Consider the following 18,222-nt stretch of genomic DNA (forward strand, 5'->3'; position numbering starts at 1 on the left):
GCCTAGTAATATCTGGTCTTTGACTTCCTCTCAGGGGAAGAAGAAAATGTCATGTGTTTTTGAACCTCTGACTTATAGAATGTTAGAGCTGGGATGGACCTCAGACATCATTTGGTACAATTTTGAAAAATCTCTCTGTGACTCATGGACCCTCTTTGAGAATATGATAAAAATGTGCAGACTCTCCCCCCAAATCCACACGTGCTTGTGACACATGCAATGCCGCGGCCAGTTTCAAGGCACCATGGAGCCCCACAGCCTGTCCTGGAGGGAGGTGTCTTTGGTTGCCCTGCTGGGAAACCGAGGCTCAGAGAAGTAGAATGGCATGAGGTGGCACTGTGCACGTGACTGCCACGGGTCAGGCCACAGCCCAGTACGAGCACAGGAGTCAGGCCCCCGGGTCAGCCCGGAAGAAAAGCATGGGCACAGTGAACGTGTGCAGAGAGCAGGCGCATGGGAGCCAGGGTCAGGCGCAGCGGGCGACTGTCGTGGGCACTTCTTTAAACCTGAAGGTTGATTACAGAGCAGCTTTAGACATTTCTCTTTAGCTCAAAACCAAAAGGTAGACAAGAGCTTCTGCCAGACAGAACTGTCCACTAAGAAAGGTACTGCACGAGAGGCACAGAATCCCTTGTCACCTGGCTTTCGGAGGGCACAGAACAAGCTCCTGTAGAAGGGACTTCAGCATCACAAGCGTTTGGATGGGGTGACCCAAACTGGACTTGATAATGTAGCTCTGAGGAGCACACTCAACCTCACATAGCAGCCAGAAAAGAGCCCCGTCTCCCAGAGGGTGTAAGTAAAGAAAGTGGCAGGACAGGAGGTGAGGAAGGCTCAGGACAGCTGAGACCTCGCTGTCAGGGTGTGGGAGGGCGGCAGCAGTGGAGAGAAGAGACTTGGGAACATGAGCGGAAGTAAAACATTGACGGGTCTCACACAGCACTGTGGCTGGTAGTCCAGAATAATGGCTTGTACAGAGTAAGGGGACAGAGCATGAAAGCAAAAGGACATTGTAAGGCCAGTGGCTACAGCCGCCACCCATCACAGCTGCCTGGCCCATGCAGGTTTGCATTGGATTCGGACAGTCGGTAATGAAACAACAGAGCCAAAAACTGATGGGCCATCATCTTAAATCCTAGCTTGCACCCAGCGGGCAAGTAAAAACACACACTGGGCTCCAAAACCCACTCATTTAGCACTCACAAAGCTACTGATTTATCCGAGTTTCCTAGAATCAAAGGTTTCTAGCTCACTAGCCTCATTCTCCTCTGTTCCCCATCTCCTTCTCTCTGCACAAACTCTGCACAAACTTCTCCTTCAACACTCTGCCATCTTGGCTGCTTCTCCTGGCCTCCTCCATGTGGCCTCTCTCTGCTCTCCAACCTGCTCTCTCCTCTAATGCTAATCTCAGGAACTAAGAGAGAGCAAGCTCCTGGTCTGCCCCACTTTATAGTGCAGAAATCAAAACCTTTAATCCAATATACAAAATAGGGAAGTCTCTGATACAAAGTCCACCCCACATCAAAAAGGGTGGGAAAGGCTTAGTCCTAAAACAAAGCCCCAGGCTACAAGGATTCTGCCTGCCCACAGCCCGCACCCAACACACATTAATATCACCTGAGCAACGGGCTTCCATGTGGGCAGCGCCATCTTTAACAAAGTGAGCATAATATATTTTATCTGCCCAACAGACATAGTAGTATATTTCAGAAAAGGAATGGACAGAACCAGTGGTGGCAGCACGAGCAGGGAAATCAGGTGAGACGAGAGGCTGCAGGTCTCACACAGTGACTCTGATGTGACAGTGACAACAGGACATGCACATGGAAATGCCCAGTGAGCTGAAGTGTCCGCAGGTAACAAAAGGACAGCCAGGTGGAAATGCCCAGCAGGCAATTGATGAGTTGGGATTAGAATTCCAGGAGGCCGAGATGTGAGACAGATTAAGGGGTTATCTACAGAGATGAAATAATTTAAGTTTTTAAAGTAGATACATTTCCAATTTAAAAAAGTACAGCAGGAGTAGAAGTCTAAGAAGTGAGCCTACAGAGCTGACCTCGGGTGACAATGATGTAATTAAAAAGAAGTGAGAGGAAGAGCAGGAGAGTTAGAGGAGAGCTGGGATTAGAGAGGGAAATAAAAACCGGCAAAGAGGGAGCTTCAGGGAGGAAGTATGTCACCATCAATACCTTCCTAACCTTCTGTGCATTCAGCCGTGTCCTTCAGCAGGTAAATGACAGTCATGTTCATTCTGGCAGCAGCATAGGAGGTGCAATACGAGTTATAAAGTGCTTCTGAATGGATTATAAGTATTCCTTAAATACTGTTTTCTAAAAAACGTGCCTTAGAAAATATGACTAAAATTTCTCTCCACATTTCTCTATCGGGAAATTAGAAATCACTTTAAGTTAAAAAAAAAAAAAGTTAAATAGTCCTTTCACATCATATGGTAAGGACTTCTCCCACGGCGGCCTGGGAAGGGTGCACTGAGGCGCCGTGCTGGCCGCCTGGGCCAGTGAGGCCGCAGTGGCACAGATCCAACTGAACATTCTGATTTCTGTTCCTTAAAATAAAATCGAAATACAATAGTAAACAGTGACTCATCCTTTAAGAAAATAATTCTTGACAAATAATCTTAAAACAAATTAAATCAGTTTGTTTTCCATTGAAATATCTCTCAGAGCTCTATGCTACAATGACTGTCCAAGTGTAAAAAACTTGTTTATTTCTGGTAATGACACCCAATAAAGGAAAGACTGTGAGCTATAAAAGGTAAAGGAGATTATAATTTCTCAGTTTTGGCAATTTCACATATACTGCTTACAAAAATTAGGGGATATTTCAAAATGAATATGAAGCGATAAAAGAGCATTTGATTATTATTATTATTATTATTATTATTATTTTTTCTTTCATTTTTCTGAAGCTGGAAACAGGGAGAGATAGTCAGACAGACTCCCGCATGCGCCCGACCGGGATCCACCCGGCACGCCCACCAGGGGCGATGCTCTGCCCATCCTGGGCGTCGCCATATTGCGACCAGAGCCACTCTAGCGCCTGAGGCAGAGGCCACAGAGCCATCCCCAGCGCCTGGGCCATCTTTGCTCCAATGGAGCCTTGGCTGCGGGAGGGGAAGAGAGAGACAGAGAGGAAAGCGCGGCAGAGGGATGGAGAAGCAAATGGGCGCTTCTCCTGTGTGCCCTGGCCGGGAATCGAACCCGGGTCCTCCGCACGCTAGGCTGAGGCTCTACCGCTGAGGCAACCGGCTGATTATTTTTTATTAAACAAGAACATTAGAAAAGCAAACGACAAGTCAAAGAAAGTTGTTTTTTTATGCAAATGAGATGCAAAACCAACTTTTATTTCATTGGTGAAAATGCTCTATACAAAAGACTGAAAGTACTGGAGTATCTGCACATTCCCTGACCCCCTAATTTTTGTAAACAGTATATATTATCACAATAAGCATAGCTTCCATTTCAAAGGATTTTTAAAAATGAACTTCAGAAACTAAGAATTAAGAACAAAGAGGCCCTGCCTGACCAGCCGGTGGCACAGTGGATAGAGCGTCAGACTGGGACGCAGAGGACCCGGGTTCGAGACCCTGAGGTCACCAGTTTGAGCGTGGGCTCATCAGGTTTGAGCAAGGCTCACCAGCTTGGACCCAAGGTCGCTGGCTCAAGCAAGAGGTCACTTGGTCTGCTGTAGCCCCCCCCCCCCCCCCCCCCCCCCGTCAAGGCACATATGAGAAAGCAATCAATGAACAACTAAGGAACCACAATGAAGAATTGATGTTTCTCATCTCTCTCCCTTCCTGTCTGTCTGTCCCTATCTGTCTCTCTCTCTGACTCTCTCTGTCTCTGCCACAACCCCCTCCCCAAAAAACTCCCCAAAACATTATCTTAAAAAAAAAAAAAAAAAAGAACAAAGAGGCCCTATCTTCCACAGAGTGAAACTAATCCTGGTAATAAGTGAAAGGGTAAAAGGGTGTGGGCGGAGAACAAGGTTCTCCTAAATCCTGTGGTTCAAGCCCTCTGGGCTGGGAGTCACAGAAGGCCATGCTGGGGAAAATGCCATCAGCCATTGTGTACTGAATTTACATGTCATTGTTTTAAGTTCCTCCCTCTGCACAGAAGGTCTTCTGACAAAGGTATTGTTAGCTCCCAGCTCTCCACTGAAAGAGCTCCTGGCCCAGGCGGCACCACAGGCAAAGGAAGGGAAGAGGAGGCGGAGATCACTGACAATGAAGACGGGTTCCACAGAATAGCAGAGGTCTAGAACTCAACTAGCCTAATCTGTCATGATTTATAGATGAAGAGGCTGCGGCCCACAGAGAAATGTTGTTAATCCATTGCAAGGAAACACCAGAGGCTGGATTTGAACCCAGGACTTTTTTACACTCTATCACAACCATTCTATTCTGCTGGAAAGGGAGTTTGGAGGAAAGGAGAACCCAGGGTCCCCTCTCTCCAAGAACAAAGTTAAATGTATTTGTATTAATATGCTCCTTTTTTGGAGACACACAGTCAGTCACATTGTCTTTGTAGAGCCACACCTCATATTCAGGCAGATATGACTTCAAATTCTGAAAATAGATTTCACACATTAAACTGGACTTTATAGAAACACTAGTAGAAGCAAATACAACATTTCATGCCCTGAAGAGAATATTTACTTGCAGCTCAGGAGAGTTTGTCACATGAATGACTGTAGAGCCAGTGGCCACAGCCAGGGCCACTATCACAGCAGCCCGGCCCATGCAGGTTTGCATTGGATTCGGACAGTCGGTAAAGAAACAACGGAGCCAAGAACTGATGGGCCTTCATCTTTAATCCTAGCTTGCACCCGGCGGGCAAGTAAAAACACACACTGGGCTCCAAAACCCAATCACATTCAGTGCTCACAAAGCTACTGATTTATCCGAGTTTCCTAGAATCAAAGGTTTCTAGCTCACCAGACTCACTCTCCTCAGTTCCCCATCTCCTTCCTTCTCCAGATACAAACTCTGCACAAACTGGCATCTCACCCAGCACTCCGCCATCTTGGCTGCTTCTCCTGGCCTACTCCACGTGGCCTTTCTCTGCTCTCTGCTCTGCTCTCTCCTCTAATCATCCAGGAACCAAGAGAGCAAGCTCCCGCTCCGTCCCCATTTTATAGTGTAGAAATCCAAACCCTTAATCCAATATACAAAATAGGGAAGTCTCTAATACAAAGTCACTTCTCTGAGGCATGATTGGATTGTACCACCCCACATCAAAATGGGTGGGAAAGGCTTAATCCCAAAACTAAGCCCCAGGCTACAATGATCCTGCCTGCCCCCAACACACATTAATATCACTTGGGCGATGGCCTCCACGTGGGCAGCGTTATCTTTTACAAAGTGAGCATAATATATTTTATCTGCCCAACAATGACCTACTTAGAGTCACTCGCATGTGATACTAAGAACTGTGATACTAAGGCTGGAAAAAGAGGCATGTGGAGGCTTTAGGTTAATACTGGATTCTTTGGCAAAAGTGAAGAAAAGAGAGCTTCCTTAAGAGAACAATGCAAAATAATGCCACCTACTTTGGTAGCTTCAGTCACAGAAAATAATGTTTCTGTCGATCATGTCTGGCAAAGGCTGACAGTATGGTTAGCATTCCAGTTCACAGTGGTACTTAACTTCCTGCTAACATGGTTTAACCTGCCTTTTATTATTACTTTTAATTGCTGTTTATTACACTTATGCTTCCCCCTTGTGGGCAAGATATGGAAGGAATTAAGAGTTGGAATGACCCAAGGTTTGGAAACATTCAAGATGCAGCTCAGGAGTTATCCCTAGAAGTCTGCCTGCTGTCTGCATCTTGTCAGAAGTCTTGACCTCTATACCTGCTAAGGACACATTCTCCTGCTGTTTAAAATACCCAACACAGGTATCAAAGAAAAGGCAAACCAAAGCATAGTCCAAAATCAATCACTGTATAATCCCAATGTATAGTAGGCACATACAACTATTTTGCACATTTTGTATCATTATCCAAGAGTGTGAGGTCCTTGAAGCAAATATTTTCCTTTTAGTTACTATTTTCTCTGTAGGCTCTAGCCAAGAGTTTTGTATGTATAGTAAAGATTCAATCAATGTTTCTTGAATAAGTTACATTATTTAGTATATATTTGTTAAGGAATAGGTGGGGGAAAGCAAGTAATTTATACAAGTTGGTTGTTTTAATCAAATCAAAACTAGACCAGTCTACAAGTAGGCTAGATACTGGTGGGAGTTTCTTTGGAAAAGCAGGAGAGGCAAGAAGACTGGTTTTCTCTTTGTAGCTCACTGTGGGCAGCACGGCCACCCTCCAGTCCTTCCCGTGGGTGGGTGTGGCAATGGTGTGTCCCTGGGTGACGATCAGGACACACTGAGAGAAACGGCCACCATGCAGAGACTAGCCCTCAGCCTTCCTTTAGCCTCTGTGCCCTGAAGGCGCGGTGAGCAGTGGGGGGAAGGTGACATGGGTACAGGATACAGGGATCAGAGCTATTGATCCTCAGAGATTCTCTCCCATCCCTTCCCCACAGGCCGCTCCACCCCTGCGGCCCTGACGCTGAGCCCCGGGTGGGGGTGGGGGATCCCTAAGATCCCTAACAGCAAAACTTACTTGGCAGCCGCATCTTTTCTCAACTGCTCGTGCTTCATGAGGAGGTTCTTCCGGTCTCGGAAGGCTTTCCTGACCTTGTAGCCTTTGTAGACGGCTTGGATTTTGAAGGCAGCAATGTCCTGGATGGCAGCGATGGACAGGGCCCCGTGCTCCAGCATGTACTGGATGACCTCGTGGCGCTCCCCAAGCAAAGCGTAGTCCAGAGGAGTGTACCTGCAGCAGGAAGCTGTTTTTAGTGGTGGTAGGTATTCAAGGCGCAGTTAAACTGCCAACATCTGCAGGAAAAGGAAGCGTCGTTCTAAGGTTCGTAACACTCCTCGGCACAGCTATCTGCTGTACTCTGGGGCTGTTCCTTTTCTTTTCTGGGGGGTGCAAAGCCAGAGTGAGTGGGGTGCCCCGTGCTCCTGACTAAGCCAATGCCTGAGTTCCCCCTTACTGGCTCAGAACCCTGGTGGCTGTGAGAGCACACGGTCTCTCTTCCCCTTCCCGATGTCCCACGTAATTCCTTGTCCTATCTGAAAAAGCACTGCAAATAATACTCTGAGATTCATAATCCGAGTCCTTGTTTACCGATAGCGAACGCTTATGAAATTAAAAAAACAACAACCTCCAAATGGAGAGATTTAGTCTATGATAAGAATGATCCTTTAACTGGAGAAAGGATGAATTACTAAACAGTGTTGGATTAATTGGGTAGCCATCAGGGAACAGAAAGATTTTTAGATCATATTTTACTCCAAAACAAATTCTGGATGAAGCAAAGATCTAAATATATACATATATAAAAGAAACCATGAATGCACCTGAAGAAATCATGGAAGGCTGTTTAAAAATTGAAATGGGAAATCGCTTTAAAAAAATTAAAAAGATACAAAACTCAGAAACATGTCTGATAAAACCAACTACATTAAAAACAAAACTCTGCACGGCAAAAACAAAGATAAAAGGGTTCCCATAACAGGAGACACTACCAGCTCCTAAACATATGTCCAATCTCACTAATTCCAGAGAAATACAAATTCTGACTCATATAAGAGAGCACTTTAATAATTAGAGAGCGGAGATGACGTCAGAGTAATGGCGGGGTAGGAAGCGATACCGATAAATCTCCCCCAAAACTCAACATGATCTTCAACCAGAAACAGAAAAACCTATCCTTGGAGCCTCCAGATGTTTTGCAATACACCCGAAGGTATGGTCCAGCGAAAAATTGGCTAAATATATAACCAAACCCCGAAGGAAATAGGGAGTAAGAAATGCTCTGCCTTCCTCACTAACCTAAACAGGGCGGCTTTCTCTGGGATCCGTGAATATAGAAACTGAGGCGGGAAAAGGGGGTGAATAGATCCAGGCCGCGGCACAAACGGCCGAACCAGGCTGTGGCACGGAGATCCAAGCCGAGGAAAAACTGATCCTGTGGCAACCCGGGCAATACAAGCTAACACTCGCGCCAAACCCAAACAAAGAAAGACAAGCGGGGCAGCCGTTTTATCCGATCTCCTGGTCGGCACGCGCAGATAGTGGGCAAGAGATTTCTTCCTAAGCCCCGGGAGTGGGTGCCCGTGTTACCCCACAGAGAGGCAGAGTCAGAGGCCTTTGTGTGGGCCGAAAGCGGAATCTCTGGGCAGCCCCAGCGCCCTGGGAAAGCCGCGCACGGGAGGGAGCGAGAACTCATTCCAACGGTGGAACTTTTCTGTGCTGGTAGGGGATTCACTCAGAGGGAAACGCGGCCGGCCTAATATCCTGGTCTGCGCGCACAGATAGTGAGCGAGAGATTCCTCCGAGTGCCTCGGCAGTGCGCGCCCGTGTTATCGCACAGAGGGGCAGAGTCAGGGGCCTTTGTGTGGGCCAAAGCAGAATCTCGGGCTGCCCCAGCGCCTTGCAAAAGCCGCGCACGGGGACGGAGCAAGACTCAATTCCAATGCTGCAACTTTTCCATGCGGTTGGGGGTTTCACTCAGAGCGTGAGACTGCTGGCTGGATATCCTGGTCTGCGCGCGCAGATAGTGAGCGAGAGTTTCCTCCAAGCGCCCTGGAAGTGGGCGCCCGCCTGTGTTACCGGACAGAGTGGCAGAGCCAGAGGTCTTTGAGTGGGCGGAAACCTTACCTGATTATGCTAGCAGCTCTGACTGACTGAGCCTTACCCAGAGCCCTGTGCTGAGTGGAAATAGAGTGGGGAGTTGCCAGCTCTTTGAGCCTCTTACTATCCAGGCAGAGGCAGCAGCAACCCCATAGCTGGATTATCAGGCTACTAATTGAGGAAGGAAAGACTATGAGAAAGGCTCCAGGAACACGACTCTCTCACTGTCGGAGCCTATAAATGCTAATGAGCCTCGACTGCCAACGAGACTAAAGCACAATATATGACATTGCCATAGAGACTTATCAACTGCAAACCTCTACCTGAGCGTGCCAAAGGGGCAGAACCCAGGGTACAGAGTCACCGACCAGGAAGAGGGAGAGAAAAGAAAAAGCAAGAAGATAACCTCTCAAAATCAAGAATAATCTGCAGACTTTATAACCTATCCCATTTTATTATATTTGTTTGTTTGTTTCTCTTATCTTCATTCTTGATATTTTTTTTCCTTCTCCAATTTGGCCGATGAACTCTCTGCCGGTCTTACTCTCTCCTCTCCTTGAACTACGCTACCCATAAATGTTACATCTCCCATTATCTTTTCTCTCCTCTTTCTTTCTCTCTATGAGGGTTGCACTCCAAAACCCTTAACTCTCTCTCTCCTCTTTTTTCTTTTTTCTCCTTTTAGTGGTTCCCTCTTTTTTTTCTCTCTCTCTCTTTTCTCCCTCTATATTAGTTTCTTCCTTTCTCCTTTACATCTCCTCTCATTCAAACCTCAATAACAAACAAATTATCTTATCTGGGACTCAAACTTCTGTTTGTGGCATTTTGGGGTTATTTTACTTCACCTTTTTAACTCACTAGCAGTGCTCCCATCCCTGGCTCTCCATTTTATCTAGTTCTTGTTCCACTAAATACAATAGTAATTTTTCAATTTGTCCCCCCATTTTTCTGTTTTCCTCTTGTTCCTCTCATCATAACTCTTAGTCAACCAACACCTAAAAGCAAATCATTTTACACTTGACCCAAATTTTTTCCTTATTTGCTTTTTGTGGGTCCATACCCCCTTCTTTTTTCTTTCTTTTCTTTTTTTTTTTTTGCCCCTTTATTACTTTTCCCCAATTCAGGCCCTCCATTACAGGAATTGTTTGTTATAATTCACAGTTCACCACAAGATTTTCTCAAGAAAGAGGGGAGAGGAGAGGAGAGGAAAAAAGGAGGGGGAGAATAATTTCCTTTTTAAAAAATTTTTATTTTATTTTATTTTTCTTTATTTCATTATTAATTTAAAAAAAAAAACTTCGATTTTTTATTTTTTTAACTTTTTATTCTTTATTAAATCTCATTAATACTATCAACAAAACCACCCTCAGATGCCATTAAGGAAGAGAAAATAGAATATCATGGATACAAAAGAAAGAGAGGTAACACAGCTAGATGAGGAAAAATCTATAAAGAAAAAATTTAATATATTGGAAACCTTGGAGCTAAATGACAGAGAATTCAAGATAGAAATCCTAAAAATCCTCCAACATGTACAAGAAAACACAGAAAGGCAATTTAGGGAGCCCAGAAAACAACTCAATGAACACAAAGAATATATGTCCAAGGAAATTGAAACTATAAAAACAAATCAAACAGAGATGAAAAACTCAATTCACGAGCTGAAAAACGAAGTAACAAGCTTAGCTAATAGAACAGGTCAGATAGAAGAGAGGATTAGTGAAATAGAAGACAAGCAACTTGAGGCACAACAGAGAGAAGAAGAAAGAGACTCAAAAATTTAAAAAAATGAGATAGCCCTACAAGAATTATCTGACTCCATTAAAAAGAATAACATAAGAATAATAGGTATATCAGAGGGAGAAGAGAGAGAAAATGGAATGGAGAACATACTCAAACAAATAATAGATGAGAACTTCCCAAGCCTGTGGAAAGAACTAAAGCCTCAAGTTCAAGAAGCAAACAGAACTCCGAGTTTTCTTAACCCCAACAAACCTACTCCAAGGCATATCATAATGAAATTGACACAAACCAACAGCAAAGAAAAAATTCTCAAGGCAGCCAGGGAAAAGAAGAATACAACATATAAAGGAAGGCCCATTAGATTATCATCAGATTTCTCAGCAGAAACTCTACAAGCTAGAAGAGAGTGGACCCCAATATTTAAAGTCCTGAAAGAGAGGAACTTTCAGCCACGAATACTATACCCATCAAAGCTATCCTTCAAATATGAAGGAGAAATAAAAACATTCACAGATACAGAAAAGATGAGGGAATTTATCATCAGAAAACCCCCACTCCAGGAATTACTAAAGGGGGTTCTCCAATCAGATACAAAGAACAAAAAAAAAACAAAGCCACAAGTAAAAGCTCCAAGAAGAACACAATAAAACCAAATTTAAACTGTGACAACAACAAAAAGAAAGGGGGGGGGGAGGATGGAGATTAACAGTAGCAAAGGATGATGGAGTGCAAAAGTACTCACAAAATAGTTCGCTACAGCCCTGGCCGGTTGGCTCAGCGGTAGAGCGTCGGCCTAGCGTGCGGAGGACCCGGGTTCGATTCCCGGCCAGGGCACACAGGAGAAGCGCCCATTTGCTTCTCCACCCCTCCGCCGCGCTTTCCCTCTCTGTCTCTCTCTTCCCCTCCCGCAGCCTAGGCTCCATTGGAGCAAAAGATGGCCCGGGCGCTGGGGATGGCTCTGTGGCCTCTGCCCCAGGCGCTAGAGTGGCTCTGGTCGCAATATGGCGACGCCCAGGATGGGCAGAGCATCGCCCCCTGGTGGGCAGAGCGTCGCCCCTGGTGGGCGTGCCGGGTGGATCCCGGTCGGGCGCATGCGGGAGTCTGTCTGACTGTCTCTCCCTGTTTCTAGCTTCAGAAAAATGAGAAAAAGAAAAAAAAAAAAAAAAAAAAAAAAAAAAAAAAAAAAAAAATAGTTCGCTACAATGAACAGGGTAGGGACCCTTTTCATTACTCAAAGGTAACCACCATTGAAAAAACCACCACAGAAGCACATGAGATAAAAAAGATAGCAACAGAGGAAAGATGTATGGAATACAACCAAATAAAAACAAAAGATAGAAAAACGAAAGAGAAGGATCAAACAAGACACAAAACTAACAGAAAGCAAGATATAAAATGGGAATAGGGAACTCACAAGTGTCAATAATTACACTAAATGTAAACGGATTAAACTCACCAATACAAAGGCATAGAGTAGCAGAATGTATTAAAAAAGAAAATCCAACTGTATGCTGCCTACAGGAAACTCATCTAAGTAACAAGGATAAAAACAAATTCAAAGTGAAAGGCTGGAAAACAATACTCCAAGCAAATAACATCCAAAAAAAAGCAGGTGTAGCAATACTCATATCGGATAATGCTGACTATAAGACAGCAAAAGTACTCAGAGACAAAAATGGCCATTTCATAATGGCTAAGGGGACACTGAATCAAGAAGACATAACAATTCTTAATATATATGCACCAAACCAAGGAGCACCAAAATATATAAGACAGCTACTTATTGACCTTAAAACAAAAACTGACAAAAATACAATCATACTTGGAGACCTCAATACACCGCTGACGGCTCTAGATCGGTCATCCAAACAGAGAATCAACAAAGACATAGTGGTCTTAAACAAAACACTAGAGCACCTGGATATGATAGACATCTACAGGACATTTCATCCCAAAGTGACTGAGTATACATTTTCCTCCAGTGTACATGGATCATCCTCAAGAATTGACCATATGTTGGGCCACAAAAACAACATCAGCACATTCAGAAAAATCGAAGTTGTACCAAGCATATTTTCTGATCATAAAGCCTTGAAACTAGAATTCAACTGCAAAAAAGAGGAAAAAAATCCCACAAAAATGTGGAAACTAAACAACATACTTTTAAAAAATGAATGGGTCAAAGAAGAAATAAGTGCAGAGATCAAAAGATATATACAGACTAATGAAAATGACAATACGACATATCAGAATCTATGGGATGCAGCAAAAGCAGTGATAAGAGGGAAGTTCATATCACTTCAGGCATATATGAACAAACAAGAGAGAGCCCAAGTGAACCACTTAACTTCCCACCTTAAGGAACTAGAAAAAGAAGAACAAAGACAACCCAAAACCAGCCGAAGAAAGGAGATAATAAAAATCAGAGCAGAGATAAATGAATTAGAGAACAGAAAAACTATAGAAAAAATTAATAGAACAAGGAGCTGGTTCTTTGAAAAGATCAACAAAATTGACAAACCCTTGGCAAGACTTGCCAAGGAAAAAAGAGAAAGAGCTCATATAAACAAAATCCAAAATGAAAGAGGAGAAATCACCACGGACACCGTAGATATACAAAGAATTTTGTAGAATACTATGAAAAACTTTATGCCACTAAATTCAACAACCTAGAAGAAATGGATAAATTCCTAGAACAATACAACCTTCCTAGACTGAGTTAAGAAGAAGCAGAAAGCCTAAACAGACCTATTAGTATAGACGAAATAGAAAAAACCATTAAAAACCTCCCCAAAAATAAAAGTCCAGGCCCTGACGGCTATACCAGCGAATTTTATCAAACATTCAAAGAAGACTTGGTTCCTATTCTACTCAAAGTCTTCCAAAAAATTGAAGAAGAAGCAATACTTCCAAACACATTTTATGAGGCCAACATAACCCTCATACCAAAACCAGGCAAGGATGGCACAAAAAAAGAAAACTACAGACCAATATCTCTAATGAATACAGATGCTAAAATACTAAACAAAATACTAGCAAATCGAATACAACAACATATTAAAAAAATAATACATCATGATCAAGTGGGATTCATCCCAGAATCTCAAGGATGGTTCAACATAAGTAAAATGGTTAATGTAATACAACATATCAACAAAACAAAGAACAAAAACCACATGATCTTATCAATAGACGCAGAAAAGGCTTTCGATAAAATACAACACAATTTTATGTTTAAGACTCTCAACAAAATGGGTATAGAAGAAAAATATCTCAACATGATAAAGGCCATATATGATAAACCATCAGCTAACATCATATTAAATGGCACTAAACTGAAGGCTTTCCCCCTTAAATCAAGAACAAGACAGGGTTGTCCACTCTCTCCACTCTTATTTAATGTGGTACTAGAGGTTCTAGCCAGAGCAATCAGACAAGACAAAGAAATAAAAGGCATCCATATCGGAAAAGAAGAAGTAAAGGTATCACTTTTTGCAGATGATATGATCCTATACATCGAAAACCCCAAAGAATCCACAAAAAGACTACTAGAAACAATAAGCCAATACAGTAAGGTCGCAGGATACAAAATTAACATACAGAAGTCAATAGCCTTTCTATATGCCAACAATGAAACAATTGAGAACGAACTCAAAAGAATAATCCCCTTTACGATTGCAACAAAAAAAATAAAATACTTAGGAATAAACATAACAAAGAATGTAAAGGACTTATATAATGAAAACTATAAAACATTGTTAAGGGAAATCGAAAAAGCTATAATGAGATGGAAGAATATACCTTGTTCTTGGCTAGGAAGAATAAATATAATCAAGATGGCTATATTACCCAAAGCAATATACAAATTTAATGCAATTCCCATCAAACTTCCAATGACATTTTGTAAAGAAATAGAGCAAAAAATCATCAGATTTATATGGAACTATAAAAAACCCCGAATAGCCAAAGCAATCCTAAAGAAAAAGAATGAAGCTGGGGGCATTACAATACCTGACTTCAAACTCTATTATAGGGCCACGACAATCAAAACAGCATGGTATTGACAGAAAAATAGACACTCAGACCAATGGAACAGAATAGAAAGTCCAGAAATAAAACCACATATATATAGTCAAATAATTTTTCATAAAGGGGCCAACAACACACAATGGAGAAAGAAAGCCTCTTCAATAAAAGGTGCTGGGAAAACTGGAAAGCCACATGCAAAAGAATGAAACTGGACTACAGTTTGTCCCCCTGTACTAAAATTAACTCAAAATGGATCAAAGATCTAAACATAAGACCTGAAACAATTAAGTACATAGAAGAAGACATAGGTACTCAATTCATGGACCTGGGTTTTAAAGAGCATTTTATGAATTTGACTCCACAGGCAAGAGAAGTGAAGGCAAAAATTAATGAATGGGACTACATCAGAATAAAAAGTTTTTGCTCAGCAAGAGAAACTGATAACAAAATAAACAGAAAGCCAACTAAATGGGAAATGATATTTTCAAACAACAGCTCAGATAAGGGCCTAATATCCAAAATATACAAAGAACTCTTAAAACTCAACAACAAACAAACAAACAATCCAATAAAAAAATGGGAAGAGGACATGAACAGACACTTCTCCCAGGAAGAAATACAAATGGCCAACAGATATATGAAAAGGTGCTCATCTTCTTTAGCTATTAGAGGAATGCAAATCAAAACTGCAATGAGATACCACCTCACACCTGTTCGATTAGCTATTATTAGCAAGACAGGTAATAGCAAATGTTGGAGAGGCTGTGGAGAAAAAGGAACCCTCATCCACTGTTGGTGGGAATGTAAAGTAGTACAACCATTATGGAAGAAAGTATGGTGGTTCCTCAAAAAACTGAAAATAGAACTACCTTATGACCCAGCAATCCCTCTACTGGGTATAAACCTCCAAAACTCAGAAACATTGATACGTAAAGACACATGCAGCCCCATGTTCATTGCAGCATTGTTCACAGTGGCCAGGACATGGAAACAACCAAAAAGCCCGTCAATAGATGACTGGATAAAGAAGATGTGGCACATATACACTATGGAATACTACTCAGTCATAAGAAATGATGACATCGGAATATTTACAGGAAAATGGTGGGATCTTGATAACATGATACGAAGCGAAATAAGTAAATCAGAAAAAACCAGGAACTGCATTATTCCATACGTAGGTGGGACATAAAAGTGAAACTAAGAGACATTGATAAGAGTGTGGTAGTTACGGGGGGGGGGGGGGGGGGAGGGGGGAATGGGAGAGGGAAAGGGGGAGGGGGAGGGGCACAAAGAAAACAAGATAGAAGGTGACAGAGGACAATCTGACTTTGGGTAATGGGTACGCAACATAATTGAACAAGATAACCTGGACTTGTTATCTTTGAATATATGTATCCTGATTTATTGATGTCACCCCATTAAAAAAATAAAATTATTTAAAAAAGAAAAAGAAAAAGAAAAAAGTGTAAAGTTGGGGTTTTGTGGGGTCCTTCAGAAGTCGGGGCCCAGGGTGCGAGCCCGGTGCACCTGCTGTTAAATCTGCCTCTTGTCGTTGAGAATGGGTAGAAACAGAAATCCTTATTCATTTTACTGTGTGTAAACCAGGAAAGTCTATTTTTATAACAATTTGTCAATTGCTATGAAAAATAAAACTTTACATACCCCTTGAAAAAAAATAAATAATTAGATAGCAAAGACCAGAAAGTTTCAGAACATACTGTGCTGGCAAGGACGTCACGAGACAGCCACTCTCACATACCGCCTTAATCTTTTTCCTTTTTTCTTTTTTTCTTTTTTCTGAAGTAAGAAGCAGGGAGGCAGAGAGACAGATTCCTGCATGTGCCCGACTGGGATCCACCCGGCATGCCCACCAGGGGGCGATGCTCTGCCCATCTGGGGCATTGCTCTGTTGCAACTGGAGCCATTCTAGCACCTGAGGCGGAGGCCATGGAGCCATCCTCAGCACCCGGGCCAACTTTGCTCCAATGGAGCCTTGGCTGCAGAAGAGAAAGAGACAGACAGAGAGAAAGGAGAGGGGGATGAGTGAAGAACCAGATGGGTGCTTCTCCTGTGTGCCCTGTCCAGGAATTGAACCCAGGACTTCCACACTCCGGCCTGACGCTCTACCATGGAGCCAACCAGCCAGGGCCAACACCTTAATCTTTAGGGAGAACCATGCCATAGCTACCAAAATTATTTACGCACCTGCCTTTCAACGTAGCCATTTCACTTACAGGCATTCATCCTACAGATTTGCTCTCATTTGTGAAATGCTTTATGTACAAGGGTATTTCATAGAAGCACAGCTTGAAATAGTAAATGAATGGAAAGGACCTCAATATCCATCAACAGAGAACTAGTTCATTAAAGCACAGGCCATCCGTACAATGGAGTCATCTGTATAATGCAGCTGTTACTGTTACTGCAGTATATGAATAAATAAGGGACAATCTCCAGGATGTCTTATTAAATGAAGAAAAAGAAAAGAGTAAGAAAGAGAAGAGTGTTATGGAATGCTCCATTTGTACAAAAAAGAATACATTCCTGTATGTTCACCTATATAAGATATATCTCCAGAAGTTTCCCAAGAAACTGGTAACAGTGATGTGACTGAGAGGAAATAAGTTGTCTCAGGGGCAAGGGTAGACAGGACATTGAGTTTTCACTCAATACCCTTTTATGCCTTTTAAATTTTATTCAGTGGATATAGCACCTTTTATGATGAATATATTACTTAGAAAGGATAAATCTTATTGTCATGTAGTTACATTTCAAGTGACTTTCTAATTGTGTGATTTTAGGTAAATTCTTTCTTAAAACATATTTTCTACTTTTGGAAATATAAAGTGTAGGGTGATGGGCAATGGGGGAAGGTCACATGGGGAACTCAGGCCCGGGAACTTTGGCTAGGACCACCCACAACCAAGCGCGCCAAAAGAAACTTCCCAGGAGCCCTTTGGAAAAGAGAGACACCTCCGTCATCCAGTGAGATTTCACCACATCATATTAGCTCGACCACCCTAGGGACCTTTTAAATCTCTCTCACACGGGTCACACCTTGCAACTTCTCTGACTCCTGACCCCCGGGACCAGAGGACATCATCCAGGCAGTGCGGTACTCAATAAAGCCAAACTTTGTGGCTCCGGCCCCTTCCTTCTTTCTCGGTGGGGAAAATTATCTTACATTTTGGTGCCAAAAACCCAGGAGGAGTTGAAGTCTGCAAGGACCACTCGTCTTCCTTTCCCTTCCGAGAAAGAACCAGGATCTCCGACCTTCCACCCACTTCAGCGCAGTAAGACCCCTGCCTCCAAACTCCCCTCAGTTCTTTCTGCCGAGACTCCCTGTCCGAAACCGTAGCTACATCAGGGACCTCTTTCCGTCCGAGTGCATGTGTGCCCATGGAGATGTCCTGAGCACATCCACTTTACCTTATCCATCCATGGCCAGAGCTTGAGTTTTGGGATGCCAGTTCTCAACTCTGACCACTCTGAGGACTGAGGGTGGCCGTGGGGGCATGGGAATCTCCCTCCCTAAAGAAGAAGAAACTGTTCTTCTTTTCCGCTGTGGCCAGGCCACAGAACCCACTGGATTAGCCTCCTGAAGGGACTTTTGGTTTTAACACCCTCACCAATTTAACTATCACCAGAAAGCTGGGAGCTGTTTGGAGATCCCTTACACACAGGGCTTCTAGTTATTCGTGCTCCCGTCTTAATCTCTGTGTTGCCTGTTCCA

At 43.0% G+C, this 18,222-nt stretch overlaps 1 protein-coding gene across 5 annotated transcripts in view; it reads right to left on the reverse strand.

Moving 5' to 3' along the window:
• INVS (inversin) overlaps positions 1 to 18,222 on the reverse strand; it is a 138,093-nt gene that overhangs the window by 25,360 nt on the left and 94,511 nt on the right. For all 5 annotated transcript variants that reach the window (XM_066367554.1, XM_066367551.1, XM_066367553.1 and 2 more), the window contains one exon: positions 6,636 to 6,848. In XM_066367554.1, the coding sequence (XP_066223651.1) occupies positions 6,636 to 6,848 (213 nt within the window). The remainder of the gene's footprint in view (positions 1 to 6,635; positions 6,849 to 18,222) is intronic.

The sequence above is a fragment of the Saccopteryx leptura genome, chromosome 2, assembly GCF_036850995.1.
Source record: "Saccopteryx leptura isolate mSacLep1 chromosome 2, mSacLep1_pri_phased_curated, whole genome shotgun sequence".
In the NCBI taxonomy this organism is placed as follows: domain Eukaryota; kingdom Metazoa; phylum Chordata; class Mammalia; order Chiroptera; family Emballonuridae; genus Saccopteryx; species Saccopteryx leptura.